Here is an 18,164-nt window from a genome sequence, read left to right as displayed (position 1 = left end):
CACATTCAAATATGACCATGTATCATCCAACACATTGGACAGAGCATCCTCTTTACAATTCATTGAAATATGCAATGCCAAATTGTAATTTCGACCTCCTCAGGAAGCTCTTCATCATAAAAGCTCAGGTTATTGCAAGAAGTAATATTGGCAACTATGTGGTTAAACTGATCCACAATCACATCATGCTCAACATAAGCCTGCTCAAGAACTTTCTGCAATGCCTCTCTATGTGCATCAGAGTTCATTAATAGTGATAACACGAAGATATTTGATGGAGTTTGGAGCAGTTGCTCCACAACATTGAACTCGCTTCTTTTGATCAATTTCAAAACTTCATCATCATCGTTAGTCTTCAGTTTACTGGATTCACCAGACTGACACATTGAAGTACTAACTGGATTCGCTACTGGAATTTCTTCCTTCTTGCTTGCTACAACATATTCTACCTCTTTCAGAAAAACTGGACCAAACACACGACCACTATGGGTCACATTTGCAATATCAACAATATTCACCACAGAGTCTGCAATTGGTAGAGGAAAAGATTTGTAATGAACAGTGCTTCTAACAATAAGCAAAAATTAAAGAATATAATAACAAGAATTTTTCACGTAAGAGCAGCAACTCGTGAGAGAGTGAAAGAAGGTAATTGAGAAATTGTATTCTTGTGTGTCTCAGGTGTATTTCTTGTGAAGCGTTCCATCTCTTTATATAGGAGGAGGAGGAGACAGTTGGATGAGTTAATGACAAAATCTTGGTCATTGAAGAGTGATTAGAGTCATTACTCTCCTTGGTCTTTCCAAAGCAGTATTGGGCACGTCATAACTTCCTTCTAAAAATAGTTTCTTACTATAAGTGAATTTCTTCAAAGTTAAGCTTTATTGAATGAGCGGATCTTAGTCAGAGTCTTCATTCAGTTTAGTCAGAGTCTTCTTTTAGCAACTTGCGACTTCAGAGGATGCTTGTATCTGACTGTCTTCAGAGTTTCTCCTTAATCAACCTCTTCAGAGTGTATATCTTCGAAGTCTGGATTTATTATTTTCTTTCAGGGTGTTTGACTTCTTTTGTTTTGCTATCGCTTGTGTTTGATCAAAGTCGGAACCTTCTGGACACGTATCTTCTGAGTAACATCTAACGCTGGATTCTGTATCTGATGATTTATCTATCTGATTGTTTGATCAGAGTCCTGCACACTTAGAAAAAATTCGTTAGGGTACCATTTTTATTTCATCCTTTGTTATCATCAAAATCTTAGAGATACATTATAGAACCAACTTTGTTCTTACAATCTCCCCCTTTTTGATGATGACAAAACAAGTCAGAGTAATGATGAAACAGTATGAAATATCTTAGAGCGGATAAGGGAAAGGGACTCCCCCTGAGTTAGATTAATAGATTTAATAGAAGTTCTTACCGGACCTTCCTTGGTTTTGTGCCTTAGCTATTATCCTGCATAACTTTCGTCATCATAAGTTAATAATATTAATTAATGTTTGCAGTGCCTTGAGAGGTTTTAGTTATGTTTTCATCAGAGCTGTTTTCATTCTCCCCCTTTTGTCAGAATCAAAAAGACTTAGAAAAAAATAGGCAACGACGGATAATCATATCAGAGAAAAACAGGTACAGGTAGGCAGCACAAAACACATAGATCAGAAAGAAAGAAGAAAAACACATCAGAAGTAAAAGCAACAAACAAATACCCTAAGTTCCTAACGGTTTGGGGGCGGAGGCATCCTTTGGAGCAGCTAAGACAACATGCTCTGAATGTTGGTGTTGACGGAATCCTGTTGATCTAGTCTAGCTCGTACCACTTGTTGTTCCTTTTGCAATTCCTCCAGAGTTAGATTTCTCACCCTGACTCAAAATATCAGCCATGGCCTTGGCAACTTCCTCTGCAGCAATGCGTGCTGCTTCTTCAGCGTCGGCTTTTGCTTTTGCCTCAGCCTCAACAGCAGCTTCAGTAGCAGCCTTTTCTTCAGCTTCTCTGATTCTCTGTTCTTCTTCTAGGGGAGCTTTCTCTTCTGCTTCCTTCCAAGCCTGTTCCTCATCCTCTCTGGCCAAGCGAGCTTGGAGCCTCATACCAGCATCTCTGATGAAGTCGTTGCAGACTTGTTCAGTGAGGCCTTTCAGTTTGAAGGCTTCAAAGGTCATCCAACTTATCACTATGTTCCAGTGGATCCTTACTACAGAGGGATCATCACTATTGTCAGAGTTGATAGTTAGATACTTGATCTTCTCTACTGAAGACTCTGCAAAAACATTTATTGCTTCTTCTAGGGTAGGGAAGGCAGTTTCTGGTTCAGAGGCAGAGGCTAGGGAGGATGGAGAAGGTGGATTGGTGTCATCGATATTTAGAATGGGAGTGATGGTGGCAACGGAGGTTGGTGGTATGGGAATAACAGAGGGGGAAGGTGTTGTTTGTTCAGGTTGTGGATTTGGTTGAGGTTCAGATGGTGAGTGGATTAGTTGTTCAGGAGGTGGATTTGGTTGTTGTGTAGGTGGTGGTATTTGAGGTTGTTCAAATGTAGTTGGATTTTGTTGTTCAGGGGGTGGAAAAGTGACTTCTGGTTCAGGTTTAGTTTGTGATGGTTGTTGAGAGGCAAGAGCACGAGCGTGAAGCTGAGATAGAGTGGGGGATTGGGGGTCAGAGGGTTCGTTGTCAGAGGAAAGGACATAGTATGGTGGGGATTAAGGTGAGGATGATGAGGAAGGTGAGGTAGTTTCATTCATCATTTCTGCTTCAGAAACAGGTAGTGTGGTGGTAGCAAGGTTGAATTTTAGAGAAGGTGGGTTAGAGGTTCTGGTGGTTGAGGGGGTGTTTCAGATGAGGTGTAGGTGAGAGTGGTTTGGGGAAGAGAAGAAGCAATAGGTTTAAGTTTTACAGAGCGGGAGAGAGGTATATACTTACTTGGAGAGTCAGCTAGAGGGACTGGAGGTCTTGACCCAGAGGATTCTCCTAGCTTTGTTTTCTTTGCCTTCGTGGACTTCTTAGAGGGCTCTCGCATCCTCTTCATGAATTTTGGTGGATGCTTAGATAGCCAGTCAACTGAGAACTCAGAGATGTCTACCCCTTGGTTTGCAAGATCTTGTAGATCGTAGGATACCACTTATGGAGGGTCAATCTTGGAGAACAGATAGAGTCCATTGGGAATCTTTCTCTGATCCTTAAGTGCTTCCAAGGAAGTGTCTAGTGTTGGTTTAGCTCTGACTTGATCAATTATCCCCATGCTCTTCAGATTCCGAGCATTCAGAGGTCTTCCAATGTCAACAGTGACATCCTCCATTAGGTTACTCAGCCACTCTCGATTAAAACATCTGAGATAAGTCTTCCCAGAGGGATGTGGTTTCTGGTCTTCATGTTGTTTCTGGAATCTTTGACAGAGTCTCTGAGATACTTGAAGAGTAGTGCTGGCAGACACATTTTTAGCCCCTTGTGGATGCAGTACAGAATACACTTCTGATCTGTGTTGATATAGTCAGAAGAGTTTGATGCAGGGCGATGATGAATGGTGCCTAGGATGATCTTCATCCAGACACGGAGGTTCTGATGGAGTTCCTTATTCTTGGAGTGTTTTCCCTCAACGTTCTATTGAAATATAGTGGGGTTGATTTCCTGGGACAAGTATTTTTCCATAGGGTTGATGTTGTAGATGCGTCTTCCTCCTATCTTCTCCATATTTAGAAAGGAGGCAATTGATTTCTCAGTGATGACTATTTTTACTCCCAGAACGTAAGAGACGATGTAGTGATCATCTGAGTCTGCGAAACACCAGAATCCCTTCACTAGATATGTGTACACATGGCCATAGAGTCTCTGAAAGTAGGTTTCCCACCCTTGCATTCTTAACTATTCAGTTAGGTCTACGCCATATCTCTTCATGTTCTCAAAATCCACTAGCGATTCGCACAGTACCTCCAGCTTCTCAAAAGGTGTTGCTAGGTGGATGTGAGGTTCACGGTCAAGAATATGGGGTTCTCCGTAGATGGGGGTTGAGACAACGCCAGTGGTTGCTGTTGTTTTTTGAGTAGAAATGGGTGTTTGTTCCGTTGAGTTCATCTGTCGAGAGAAGTTATAGATGGATTGTTGTTGAGCATCCATGTAGAACAATGTTGAAGATGAAGGTTGAATGAAGAACTTGTTGAAAAGAAAAAATGCAGGAACCTAGAAGATGATGAAGAACTGAGAGAAGGAGGGTTCGTGTAGGGCGTGAGTGTAAAGTGTGAGATTGTGATGTGTGAAATGAATTTATACCCACATAGATGCATGCAAAACGACATCATTAGAAGTAGTTTAGATGTTAAATAATTAAATGCAACACATTAACCAAGTTTGCACGTTTGGAGGAGAATGATTACAACCCATGATAGAGGTCTAATCCCAAAATCAGGACACTGCTTGAGGAGATTTCAAGAGTCTGTCTTTTGATTTCTGCTAGACAGCTCTCTAGAAGTTTCAAGGTCAAACGCATGAGGCTCCATGTGTTACTTTATCTGATCTTCAGGAATACCAAAAGGTTGGGTCCTGAAGATTTCTGATTCAGATGACTCCTAACTTGTAGTAGCATCAGAGTCAGATCCAGATACCAGATGTTTTAAATTCATAGTCTTATTTTTCTATTTCAGAGAAGCACATCTATTCTGGACAAATTTGAATGTTTAAAATTTTCAAAATAAAGGAAAATCTGTCTTCAGCGAGGGGTTTAGTAAAGATGTCAGCCCATTTATGGTATGTATCAATAAATTTTAAAGATATTACCCCATTCTGAACATAGTCTCTAATGAAATGATGTTTTATTTTTATGTGCTTAGCTTTGGAATGCATAATAGGAATCTTACATAAACAAATGGCAGCAGTATTATCACAGAAAATGGGAACATTACTCTCAAAGATCAGAAGGTCTTCAAGTTGATTTTTCTTCTAGAGCATCTGAGTAGTGCAATGTGATGCTGATATATATTCTACTTCTGCAGTGGATAGTGTTATGGTTGATTATCTTTTGCTGGCCCATGATATGAGATTATTGCCTAAGAACTGACAGTTCCCAGATGTACTTTTATGTTACGTTCTGTCTCTTGCATAATCTGCATCACATTAACCAGAGAGACTATACTCTAATGTTTTGTCATACATCAGTCCAAGGTTAGGGGTTCCTTTCAAATACCCGAGAATTTTTTTAACAACTGTTAAATGAGATTCCCTAGGATCTGATTGGAATCTGGCACATAGACATACACTAAACAGAATATCAGGGCGTGTAACCGTCAGATAGAGAAGAGAGCCTATCATACCACGATATAGCTTCTGACAAACCTTCTGGCTAATTTCTTCTTTCTCTAGAATGCATGTTGGATGCATTGGTGTCTTAGAAGGTTTACATTTAGCCATTTCGAATTTCTTCATAATGTCTTTTATGTACTTACTTTGATATACGTAGGTAGCTTCTGAAGCTTGATTGATTTGAATCCCTAGAAAGAACTTTAGTTCTTGTATCAAGCTCATTTCAAATTCTGCCAGCATTAGCTCAGAGAATTCTTGACATACATAGGGGTTAGCTGAACCAAAAATAATGTCATCAACATATATCTGGCATATCATGAGATCATTTCTAATGTTTTTACAGAAGAGTGTAGAGTCAACCTTTCCTCTAATAGAATCATGTTCTAGAAGGAAGTTACTTAATCTTTCATACCAAGCTCTAGGAGCTTGTTTTAGTCCATACAGTAATTTCTTTAGTTTAAAAACATGTTCTGGACATTTAGTGTTTTCAAATCCTAGAGGTTGATTGACATATACTTCTTATGATATATAACCATTAAGGAATGCACTCTTGACATCCATTTGATATAGTTTGATGGAATGATTTACAACAAATGAACAAGTAAGTGAATGGATTCTAACCTGGCGACTGGGGCAAAGGTTTCATTGTAGTCAATGCCTTCTTGTTGACTGTAACCCTGTGCCACCATTCACGCTTTGTTTCTGACTACTTCTCCTTTTTTGCTCAGTTTGTTTTTGAACAGCCATCTGGTTCCGATAATGTGAATTCCTTTAGGCTTTGGAACGAGATCCTAGACGTCGTTCTTTGAGAATTGATCTAGCTCTTCTTTCATAGCCAGAACCCAGTCATTGTCTTGAAGTGCCTCATCACAGGAGGTAGGTTTGATTATATATACTAATCCTAGAGGAGTTTCTTCAGATACTTTGAATGTTAACCTAGTTCTGACAGGTTCATCCTTGTTTCCCAGAATCAAATCTTCAGAGATGTTGGGGCTACTTCTTGATCTTTTCTGGATAGTTGAGACTTCAATTTCATTTGGCCTTTGAGATCAACATCAACCATCAAGACTTATTGCTTGCACCTGAAATGCACAACTCAAAATGTAAGTCCAAACCACTAGGTCAAAGCCTAGGGTCAAAAGTGGATCAAAAAGCCAAAACAGAACTTGATATTCAACACAAAGCATGTTTATTCAATCAATAGCATGTCCTAAAAAGGACCAAAACAAAATCATCAAGCAAGGCCATGCAATAAGCAAGAGAAGTCAAAGACAATTTCAAAGCATACATTTGGACATTGAGAATGAAAATTCCAAATAAAAACAGAAATGATTCAAATAATTCTGTAAAAATTCATGAACATTCAACACATCCAACATGATCATCATACAAAAAATCAGAAGCATTAGAGGTCATTTGATATGGAAATTAAATTGCACAAGTTGATCAACCAAATGTGTGACACAATTTGTCGCACCATACAAACATGTGTGTAAAATAGAAATGGCAAATGAGAAAAATACCAAACTAAGCCTCAAACATCCATTAACATGTTAGGAACAATCATGCAAAATTTCAATGCATTTGGATCAATATCAAGCATTTCACAATAGAAAGAGCAAGGCAAGGTCACAAATGTACACATGTGCACATCTTCTAACACAATTCAAAATCCAGGCATGGTAAAAATTAGGAGATCACACCAAAAAAAACTAGACATCACAAGGATCATTCTACAAAAAATTGGGGATCATTTGGATCAATATTCAATTAGATATGATTTTTGGAAGTTGGATAAAAAAAGTTTGAAATGAAATGAACATAGGCATAAAATATGGAGGGAAATGTGAAAAATGCTGATGAATTTGAAAAAACTGCCTCGCTAGGAATCGAACCATGTTTCAATTCAAATGAGCGTGCGCCACAACTAAAACGCTGGCGTTTCACTATTGGCTGGCCAAAACGACGACGTTTTGGACCAAAACTCTAACAAAACCAGTTGGACGCGAATCCGTTGCAAATTGGACGCTACATCGTCTTCTCCATGAGGACGATGATGAACACTGAAGGTTCATGAACAAAATTTCCAGAAATTGTAAAATCATACATCATTTCAAAGATCTTTCCATGGTTATTACAGATCAACTCGTATCTAAGCCTAATTCCACAAGATCAAAGAGAATCGATGAAAATAAAATTGATGCATCAAACTTGAATCACACATATCTCATGCTATAGTGCATCATTTTTCATGAAATTTAGCTCAGAATCATCAGTGTTAAAAGATCTACACAAATATGTACATAGATTGGCAAATAATGGAGATCGAAATTTCACCTTCTTGAAGATCAATGTGAAGAAATAGTAGATCCAAGGCTTGGCAATGTCCAGTTCTGCTTGCTTTGAGCTCCAATGAGGTTTGATACAAGAAACAACACGTGAGAAGGCTTGAAACCAGCTTAATTTGAAATTTCCATTAACACCTCCAAGCTTGTAGCATGCACGAGTTTGAGCAGAAATTCACCAAATGCACGTTCAACCCTGCTCAACACCACTCCATGTTCATGATTATGCAAGAAAATGAGGGTTTATGTGTGGAAATTTGAAAAATCGATGAAGAGAAAATTTGAGAGTAAAGATGGATTTCTAGATCTGAAACTGTGTCTTCTCCAATGCAGTTGCAATTAAGCTTATATATGGCCTCCTAATCCATCTGAAATTATGATTAGGCCAAGGCTAAATGAGATTATCAAAATACAAGGTGTATGCACAAATTATCATTTCCACCCCATGCATGAGAAACCCACGTGAACAGTGCACCAAGAGGGCCCAAATCCATTCAAAGTCAGCCCATGCACACATTAGAATTGGAATTATATTCATGTGATCAACCAATTTTGATTTTGGCCATTTTCCTTCAAAAATAGTATGCATGAGCAAATCGTTGTATGAGTGAATTTCATGCCATGTAATGAGTGATTTGGAAAGTATGAGTCATGAGGAGAATAATGCAAAAAGGAGCACTCAAATTGGAGTCTTGGTTCAAAAGATATGGCCATTTGAAGTTTCAAGCACACTTTGCAATTATTTGATCATAACTCTTTAACCATTCATCATAAATTCATGATCTTGGACTTTTTGGAAATGGGAGAGTGATATCTTCAACTTTCATGTTGGACAAAATTTCATTTGAAGCTTCTTTGATGTTGGAAAGTTGGGTTGCAGTTGGCCCAAAAACTTGCCATTTTTGGAAACTTTCAAATTACAGGTCATTTTCCATTTTTGGAAACTTTTGATCTGGCTTCAAAATCTTCAAGGTAGATGTTTAACATGATGAATGAACCTCTTTGGGACATGAATGAAGTGTCTCAAACCATTTCTCCACCTCCTAGCCCTCAATTGACTTTCAGTTGACTTTTATAGGCCTCAGATGACTTGGACATGAACTGATGACTTTTGAGCCTCTAGCCTTTGGTCAAGTTGCTTCAAAATGATCCTTGATTCACACAAAATCTCTAGAACAAACATAGGGCCTTCATCTCATGGAAATGCTTGGTCTCTTGCACAGATGAATCCTCTTGATACCAGTCTTGACTGATAAGATGCAACATGATATGCAATGACAAGGTAATGTTAATGTGATGTTAGTATGATGTCAATGACCTAAAAATGAAATGAATGTACAAATGGGGGGTGCAAATTTGAGGTGCTACAGTAATACTGACCCTTGATTCGTTGTAATCGTCTATGGGATTCTAATTCTATAAATAATATGCTTTTGGATAAGCCGAAATCCTCTTTAGCGCTGTAAACCCAATCATCATTACTAAATTCACTTCCCCATCATGTGGGGTTGATTCCAGACACTCCCAAATATCCGAAGTTGTCTTTGCCTACTATCTCTCTATCCCAACTATAAGACCCTAATTTTTACCCCAAGATCCCTCATGGCATCATATCATTGCTCAGTGCATTGCCTCAAGGATCATAGCATGTTTGGCTCCTTAACCCTAGGGTTGGGACTTATGTGAGTGGTTTGAGACCACCAAGCATGCTTGTATTGTATCTTATTGCTTTTCTTATTTTGATTACAAACCAAAAGCACAAAAATATGTCACTAACGTTTTTTGTTTTGAAGCTCAAGTGATCATGTGCTCCAATGCTCCTAGGAGGCTCCTAAGCCCAATGAAATGGCCAGATGAAGATAAGGAAAAGCATGACAATGATCCACAAAGCTCCTAATCATCATATATGTCTCCCAAATATCTCAATTTGACAATTTTATCAAGATAACCCAAAGGGCTTGAGGATTGTCTCCCAAGGAAACCCTAATTCAACTGTGCTTTGACTATGCCTTGCTCATGAAGCAACCTCAACCTATGATCAAATTCAATCAAGGTAAGTTCTTTAATTCTTTATTTTATGCATACATGAGCCTATTTGAGAACCCTCAAGCATTTATTCATCAAGATTGGAGGTTTGGCCTTGAGAAGTTGACCAGTCAAGTCATCTGACTAAGTTGAGGTCCCCTGAGATGTAACTTTTGATGTGTTTGTGAAATGAATATCACCCCAAGATACAAAATGTTCTTAAGAACCATATGAACAACTTTCATGTTCATTAAAAATCCATTTGAAACTTGTAAGGTCATCATTCATTTCAAAACATTATAGGTCATTTTGACTGAAACCCTAATTTTGGGTAAACTTCCCAGGACGTAACTTCCTTCATTTTTATGATTTTAAGGTGAGACCAAATTAATTGGAAATCTTAAGATGCCTACTTCAAATGTTATGTTGGACAAAATTTCATAATCCTAAAATAAATACATGTGATAATACAAAACATTATAGGTCACCTTGGACCTAAGTCATTGAATTTGAAAAAGTACCCAACTTCAAATGCCCATAACGTTTTCATGAAAAATCCAAATGATGCAAAATTTGGGTCTAAATTGATCATCTTGAAAATATCTACAACTTTGATGTTGTAGGTTTTTCCATTTGAAGCTTTCATCATGGAAACAGAGGGGCTTGAAGAGCCTTGCTTTTGGTGAAAATTTTCAAAGGGGTGACTTAGACATGTTTTGTGCCCAAAGTTTCACATCCAACTTTCATTAATTTTCAAATGCCAATTGAATTTTTTCCCAACAAGACTTTTATTCCTTATTTCAAGGGCTTTCCAACCATTACTCACATTACTTTTTTGGACTTTTCATGTGTGAGTTTCGAAGAGCTTTCTCTTTATGTTCATTTTTGCATTTCATGGTGAAACTTCATGTGCAAGCCATTTCCTTCCAAATTGCACGTCCATTTCCACTTCAGTTGATCTCAGCATGGTTTATCACCCATCATTGGGCCTCACATGCGCCTGTACAGGACCATGCACCAAAGTTTCAATTTCCATGCACACGAGGGAACCATGATGCACAACCCTCTTCAGCTATAAATAAGCACTCAATCTCACTCATTTCTCAACCTGGTGGAGACCTGAAATGCTGCAGAACTGAAATCCCAACCATTAACAAAGGAATTGAAATTCTGGTATCAGATATGAGATGTCGAAGGTAATGTAACGACACTAATATCTGAGTAATGCAAACAGGATAAAGATAAAGAATAGTAATGCAAGAGACACAAGCAATTGTTAACCCAGTTCGGTCCAACTCGCCTACATCTGGTGGCTACCAAGCCAGGAAGGAAATTCACTAAATAGAATCAGTTCAAAGACTCTCTGTACACTTCAACAAGTTACAGTCTTTCTCACCTAATCTCTACCCGTGCGACTTCTACCTAAGCACTCTTAGATATGAGAACTCATTCACTCCCCTTCAATCACACCTGTGATTTTAAACAACAATTCCTTGTGAAAAGAAGACACTTTTCAATAACACACACTTGATTTTACTTAACAATATTAATCAAGTAGACACACACTTGATCTTGCTTAACAACTTTGATCAAGTAGACACACACTTGATCTTGCTTAACAACTTTGATCAAGTAGACACACACTCTTGCTTACAAGCTTAGAGTGACAAATTACAACCCACAAATCAGACCAATTCAATCATCTATGGATGAATTGAATGGCTTACAAGTCTCACGACTAAACAAGACACAAACCCTTATATTCTCTCAATATTTCGCTCAGTATTGGTTGTGTATCAAATCATGTTTTCCAAGTCCCTTTTTATAGAAGCTTTCAGCTGGGCTTGGACATCTTGAAAACCCTAAAACTATTTTCCAATTAAATCTTCTCATGACAGCTGGTTAGATCTCTTTGGAAAATAAGTAAATCAGGTTGTAATCAATGATGGAATGCGCCTGCAAATCAGATCTTCAATCATACATAGATTGCCATTAAATGAGCAATCACATAACACATAACATTCACCCTGAATGTTCTGTGTACAGGATGTCATGACATCAGGTCTGACATCCTAGGACAATCCTGCATAATTCCATTTATAATTTCCAGCAGGTACATAATATCAAATGCCATGACATTTTGTATGACATCCTGAAACAATCCTGCATAATCATGTTTTTTAAACTCCAGCAGGTACATAGATATCTTGTGTTAAGACATCACATGAAACATCTTGTGAACACTCTTTGTTTTACCAAAATTGTTGCCAACACTTAGAACCAACAAACTTCCCCTTTGGCAAATTTTGGCTAAAACATATATATGTCCTTTTTGTTCACAAGAAAAACTATCAGCAGTTAAACAACAGTTTAAACAACAGCATAAGCAAACAAAATTACTAGTTATAAAAGTAACTAGTAAAACACACAAATGCACAAGGGTACTTCTTCTCCCCCTAAATCTGTGCAACACAAACATCTTCTTTAATAATAACAGCACATGTAACAATCAGAGTCACCCTCTGACATCTGCTCCAACATCACCTGTGTACCACATCAGACATCTCCTCCAACATCAGCTGCACAGAACATGAGACATCTCCTCCAACATCACAAAACAGAACAACATTCTGTTTTACATCACACACATCTCCTTCAATAGTAGTTGTTCATCTGTTCAACTACACCAACACATACATCTCGACACAGCTCCACATATTTAACTGCTCCACATAATCACTTCTCCCCCTTTTTAGTCAAAATTGACCAAAGGTGACCAATTGGACAAAATAAATGTCAATTAGCCTAGCAGAGAATATCACAGCAGATGTTATTACATTTAAAATGTTAAAACATAATTGTTAGGAGATACAAACCATAATTATACACAACTGTAATAGCTGAGATAATTAGAAATTCATGGAACTCATTAAGAGCCCAAATATTACATAAAGGCATCAGTAAGGACTGCCACAAATTACACACATTTCAACAGGAAAAAAAATAAATTCTTCAGCACCAAAACAACAGGGGGACCAGCTTTCATAACAACACACACAACAACCACACCAACCCAGTCTTCATTTCAGGGGGAACCATTACCACTCAGTCTGAGGAAGAGGCATCATCTTCACCTTCAGAATCAGAGTTTCCACTAGATTGAGAATTGGACCTCTCACTTGAGGTATTGGCATCTGAATCCTTGGTCTCACCAGCCTTCTCCATATCTTCCTTCTCTAAGCTACCAATAAGAACCTCCAAAGCCTCTTTCCTTGCCTTGGCAACCCTAATACCATTATCCAGCTCCTTACAAGTTTCCTTTAATTGATCAATCAAGCTACCTTTAGAGGCAGACTCCTTTCTTGCAGATGTCATGACAACATCATTGACATGGCTTCCTTCAAACAAGTTGTAGTGAATAGATAGTGGAGGCTTTCTTCTTCTTGGAATGTCACTTGTGTTGAGAATTCCTGGTTGCTGGCTCAAGATAATTCCACAAATGATGGAAGGAAAGGCAATGGGCAGCTTCACTGCATTAGTGGAGGCATGTCTGACAATTCGATCAAACATAAACCTTCCAAAGTCAAAGTTTATCCTGGTTCCAATAGCATAAATGATTCTTCCAAGACCAATAGAGATGGTTGAGATATGATTAGTAGGCACCCAGTTGGCTGAACCAATCTTATGTAAGATGGTATATTTGACAGTTAGCTTGCCAGCTGATAGGTGATTCTTACTAGGCCACTCCTTAACTTGGCCAACAATAATAGTCCTACAGACTTCATTGTCTGTAGCCTCTAAATCCACACCTTCTTCAGTTCCTCTCCCTAGGAACTTGTTGATTATGGTTGGGGAGAATCTCACACACCTACCTCTTACAAAAACCTTGCAAAATTCCTTGCTACTCTTTTCAGAAATATCCTCTAGGATATTCACAACAAATTCTTTCACTAACCCCTCAAAACATTGGGGCAAGGCATTAACAGTTCTCATCAGACCAACATTCTTAATCAAATCCATGACTTCCTTCACCTCTACAACCTTATTTCCCAACTCCCTTTCAACAGCAACCCTCCTTTGAATGACAAACTTCCACTTGGCAGCACCATCTTCTAGATGGAAAGAGATGTTATCTAAGTGCACAGCTGCAACTTTGCCTGGAGATTTCTTGACAATCTGTCTTTTAGCAGGAGAGATGTCTGGGACATCGTCTTCGACATCATCATCAGAGTCAGAACTATCTCTGACCTTCCTCTTCTTAACCTCAACTTTACTCCAAGATTTGGAGGGTCCTACACCAGCAACCTTTTTCACTCTTCTTGATGTCCTCATTTCAGCCACAGTCTTCCCTTTTCTGGTCCTCAGTTTCTTTGCTACACTTGGTTTCACAAGATGGACCAAGGTGTCATCTTCTTCCTCAGAACTTTCTTCCTCCAGATCAATAACATTCTCAGCAGTTTCATGAGACACATCTGTTGGTTTCTTAATAGGTAAGGTTTTACCTAGAGAACATAATCCCTCAGCAGCCACTTCCTTCTCTGATCTAGATGAATCATCATCTTTCTCAACTTGGGGTTCCACCTCAGGAGAGGGGTCCCTTCTAGACAGAGGGGTAGAAACACCCTTGACTGCATGCCCTTCATTCAGAATCCTAGTAACTAGGTTCCTAATGGTACGATCAGTAAAGTGCATGTCATCTTTATGAGGAGATTTTTCAGGAATGTTACCTTGATTACTTCCAGCTATGGAAGAAGGGTTAGGAGCGTCGCCTGGAATCACACAAAGAGGAGTAACATCCAACACGTCTTCATCTAGAAACTCCATAGAGGGAGTCCTTGCGTGATGAGTGGGTTTTGAACTAGAGGATGAGGGATGTTGAGACATTTTGTTGAACTTTTGAGAAAAATCTCTTTGCCCTAGCAGAGGTTTTCTGAGAAGTTGGATGAAGATGGAAATGGTAGTGTTGAGGTAGCGTGTGGAAATCGCATAGATACTAGTTCCAATACTAGGTAATGATTTATCATTAATGTGGCTCTTTCTTTTAAGTGGGCAGACACTATTTTTATTACCTTTTCCACTCCACTTTAATTGCCATAACTTCACAAGAATCCAAATCCCCAATTTCCCTCTTAAATATTCAAACTGATTAAAAACCCTTTCAAATTTGTCAGCTAATTGCATTTCATGCTTTAGAGCTATGAATTTGTCTTCCACAAATTTTCTAATGGAGTGATGACAGAAATCAATGTGCTTGGTCCAACTGTGCTGAATGGGATTTTTGGACATAGTTGTAGCATTCAGGTTGTCATAGTACAATGTCATGACATCGTGTGTGACATTGTATGCAGTCATTAGTAGTTTCAACCAACCCTGTTGAGAACACCTACCTCCAGCTGCTATATATTCAGCACAAACACCATTTTCATCTTTCAAATGTGTAGGAGCAGGTGTCCTTTCACTCTCCATCCCAATCTTCTTGGCACTTTTGCTTTGAGATAGACACATAGGCCCTTCTATCTGCTTTACTTGTAGCCCAAGTCCAACAAAGCTCTTTCCAACTTCAGACTGCATATGACTAGCAAAATGTTCAGCCATCTGATCCATCCTCCTATCTATTTGAGCCATCATGAGCTTTTCTCCTTTGGAAGTGATGTTAAGTCTGAGTTTCTGGTGTGACATCCTTGTCTGACATTTCCCACAGACTTGTCTTTCATCAATCTTGGGAGTTCCTCTAGCAGATATAATCATCTTCATCCCTTTTTCTTTGACTAAGGTGCACTTTGAAGAATAACCAATTTGAGGGCTCCACATGTAACAGTTGTCTTTGGTCCTGACTCCTTTCATGATCACTTCACTTTCTTTGTTAGTAATCAGACATTCAGTTTTAGTGAAGTTAACATTTAGACCTTGGTCACATAGTTGACTGATGCTTATTAGATTTGCAGTCAAGCCTTTAACAAGTACGACCTTGTCAAGTTCAGGAACTTCAGGGCAGTCAAGCTTACCTATCCCCTTGATTTCACCCTTTGCTCCATCACCAAAGGTTACATAGCTTATGGCATGAGGATGAAGGCCAGTTAGCAGGTCTTTATTTCTAGTCGTGTGTCTGGAGCACCCACTGTCAAAGTACCAATCTTCTTTGGCTGAAACTCTAAAGGGAGTGTGAGCTATTAGATTTGTAACATTTGTCTTAGGAACCCATTGCTTCTTGTTGACAGGCCGGTGCTGTTTGGGTCTTGGTTGATAGTGAGTCTGATGATGAAAAGGGCTAGGATAACCATACAACTTATAGAAGAAGGGCTTCAGGTGGCCAAATTTCCATAGTAATGGCATCTCCATCTTTGATGTTTCCCTTTCTGCTGTCTTTCCTTCTGATGTTGTGACATATGATGTGACATCTCAGGTTTGCTTTTAATATGGCTGCACTTAGGTTTAGATTTAGGTTTGCAACCAGTGTAACTGCACTCAGGCTTAGATCCATTATACCCAATACCAGATTTGTCTCCTGTTATTTGTCCAAGGTGGAGAATCTTGTCTAAGGAGTCGGATCCATTATTTAACATTCTTACATACTTGGTCATCTCTTCTAGTTTAGAATTCAAGAACATAACTTCAGTTTTTAACTTGGAGATGGTTTCCACATGCTCTGCCTTCTCATTCTCCAGATGTACTATCACTTTCTTCTGTCTTTGACTTTCATCTAGCTTGGAATTCAGAACCACTTCTTCTGATTTTAATTTGGAGATGGTTTCCAAGTGTTCTACCTTCTCATTCTCAAGTTGAGTTATTACCTTCTTCTGGCTTTCAACCTGTTTACATACCTCTGCACTTTTGTGACACAACTTTCTGTAGGTAGTGGCCAACTCTTCAAAGGTTACTTCATCATCACTTGAGTCTTCATCAGAACCCCATCTTCCAGTCAAGGCAGTCACCAAATTTGCAGACTCTTCTATTTCACTCTCATCAGACCAAGTGGCAGCAAGACTCATCTTCTGCTTCTTGAGGTAGGTTCCACATTCAATTCTAATGTGTCCATACCCATCACATTCATCGTACTGTACTTCTTTTCCTTCTTTGGGCTTATCATCTAACCTTGTTCTTCTTCCAGGATTGTTGGATTTACTGATGTCAGATGAGATGTTGTTGACATTAGCCTTAGATCTTACATCCATCTTTTTCAACAGTCTGTTGAACTGTCTTTCCAGCATTGCTACATCATTTTCCAAATCCTCATCAACATCCTGACTATTTTCCTCCTCTGTGTTTGATATGAAGGTTGTGCTTTTGGTTTTCCTTTCAGATCCATCATTCATTCCCATCTCAAATGTTTGGAGGGAACCAATTAGCTCATCAACTCTCATGTTGGAGATGTCTTGAGACTCTTCTATGGTTGTCACCTTCATAGCAAATCTCTTAGGGAGTGACCTGAGTACTTTCCTTACTAGCTTTTCATCTGACATCTTCTCTTCCAGGGCTCCTGAGGCATTAGCAATTTCAAGAATGCTCATATGAAATTCATGTATATTTTCATCTTCTTTCATCCTTAAATTTTCAAACTTGGAGGTGAGCAACTGTAGTCTAGACATTTTAACTCTAGAGGTGCCTTCATGAGTGGTTTTGAGAATGTCCCAAGGATCTTTAGCCACCTCACAGTTGTTTACCAACCTGAAGATGTTCTTGTTTACTCCATTGAATATGGCATTCAATGCTTTAGAATTTCCAAGGGCTAGATCATCCTCCTCCTTGGACCATTGTTCTTCAGGCTTCTTGTCAGTTGTGGCTTCTCCTTCCTTAGTAATTACTGGATGTACCCAGCCTGTTAACACAGCCTTCCAAGCCTTATTATCCAGAGATTTTGAGAAAGCTACCATTCGAGGTTTCCAATAGTCATAGTTAGTTCCATCCAAAATTGGTGGCCTGTGAACAGATCCTCCGTCTCTCTCCATTGTACCAGAAAGTATTGTCCCTGGATCTCACCCAGAACCAGAGCAGGATGCCGGCTCTGATACCAATTGAAATTCTGGTATCAGATATGAGATGTCGAAGGTAATGTCATGACACTAATATCTGAGTAATGCAAACAGGATAAAGATAAAGAATAGTAATGCAAGAGACACAAGCAATTGTTAACCCAGTTCGGTCCAACTCACCTACATCCGGGGGTTACCAAGCTAGGAAGGAAATCCACTAAATAGAATCAGTTCAAAGACTCCCCGTACACTTCAACAAGTTACAGTCTTTCTCACCTAATCTCTACCCATGCGACTTTTACCTAAGAACTCTTAGATATGAGAACCCACTCACTCCCCTTCAATCACACCTGTGATTTTAAACAACAATTCCTTGTGAAAAGAATACACTTTTCAATAACACACACTTGATTTTACTTAACAGCTTTAATCAAGTAGACACACACATGATCTTGTTTAACAGCTTTGATCAAGTAGACACACACTTGATCTTGCTTAACAACTTTGATCAAGTAGACACACACTCTTGCTTACAAGCTTAGA

General features: G+C 38.8%; 1 protein-coding gene across 1 annotated transcript; it reads right to left on the bottom strand.

Annotated features, from left to right (window-relative positions):
• Positions 1–1,800: 1,800 nt before the first annotated feature.
• On the bottom strand, positions 1,801–14,535 carry LOC127095031 (uncharacterized). The gene is made up of 3 exons (XM_051033780.1): positions 14,379–14,535; positions 13,654–13,850; positions 1,801–2,622 (listed from the first exon to the last, which is right to left on the bottom strand). The coding sequence occupies exons 1-3, from the start codon at positions 14,533–14,535 to the stop codon at positions 1,801–1,803; spliced, it is 1,176 nt and encodes a 391-aa protein (XP_050889737.1).
• Between the last annotated feature and the right edge of the window lie 3,629 nt (positions 14,536–18,164).

Source organism: Lathyrus oleraceus, chromosome 6 (assembly GCF_024323335.1).
Source record: "Lathyrus oleraceus cultivar Zhongwan6 chromosome 6, CAAS_Psat_ZW6_1.0, whole genome shotgun sequence".
Classification (NCBI taxonomy): Eukaryota; Viridiplantae; Streptophyta; class Magnoliopsida; order Fabales; family Fabaceae; genus Lathyrus; species Lathyrus oleraceus.
Note: the sequence above shows the minus strand (reverse complement) of the source record. Positions and strands in the feature narration are given on the sequence as shown.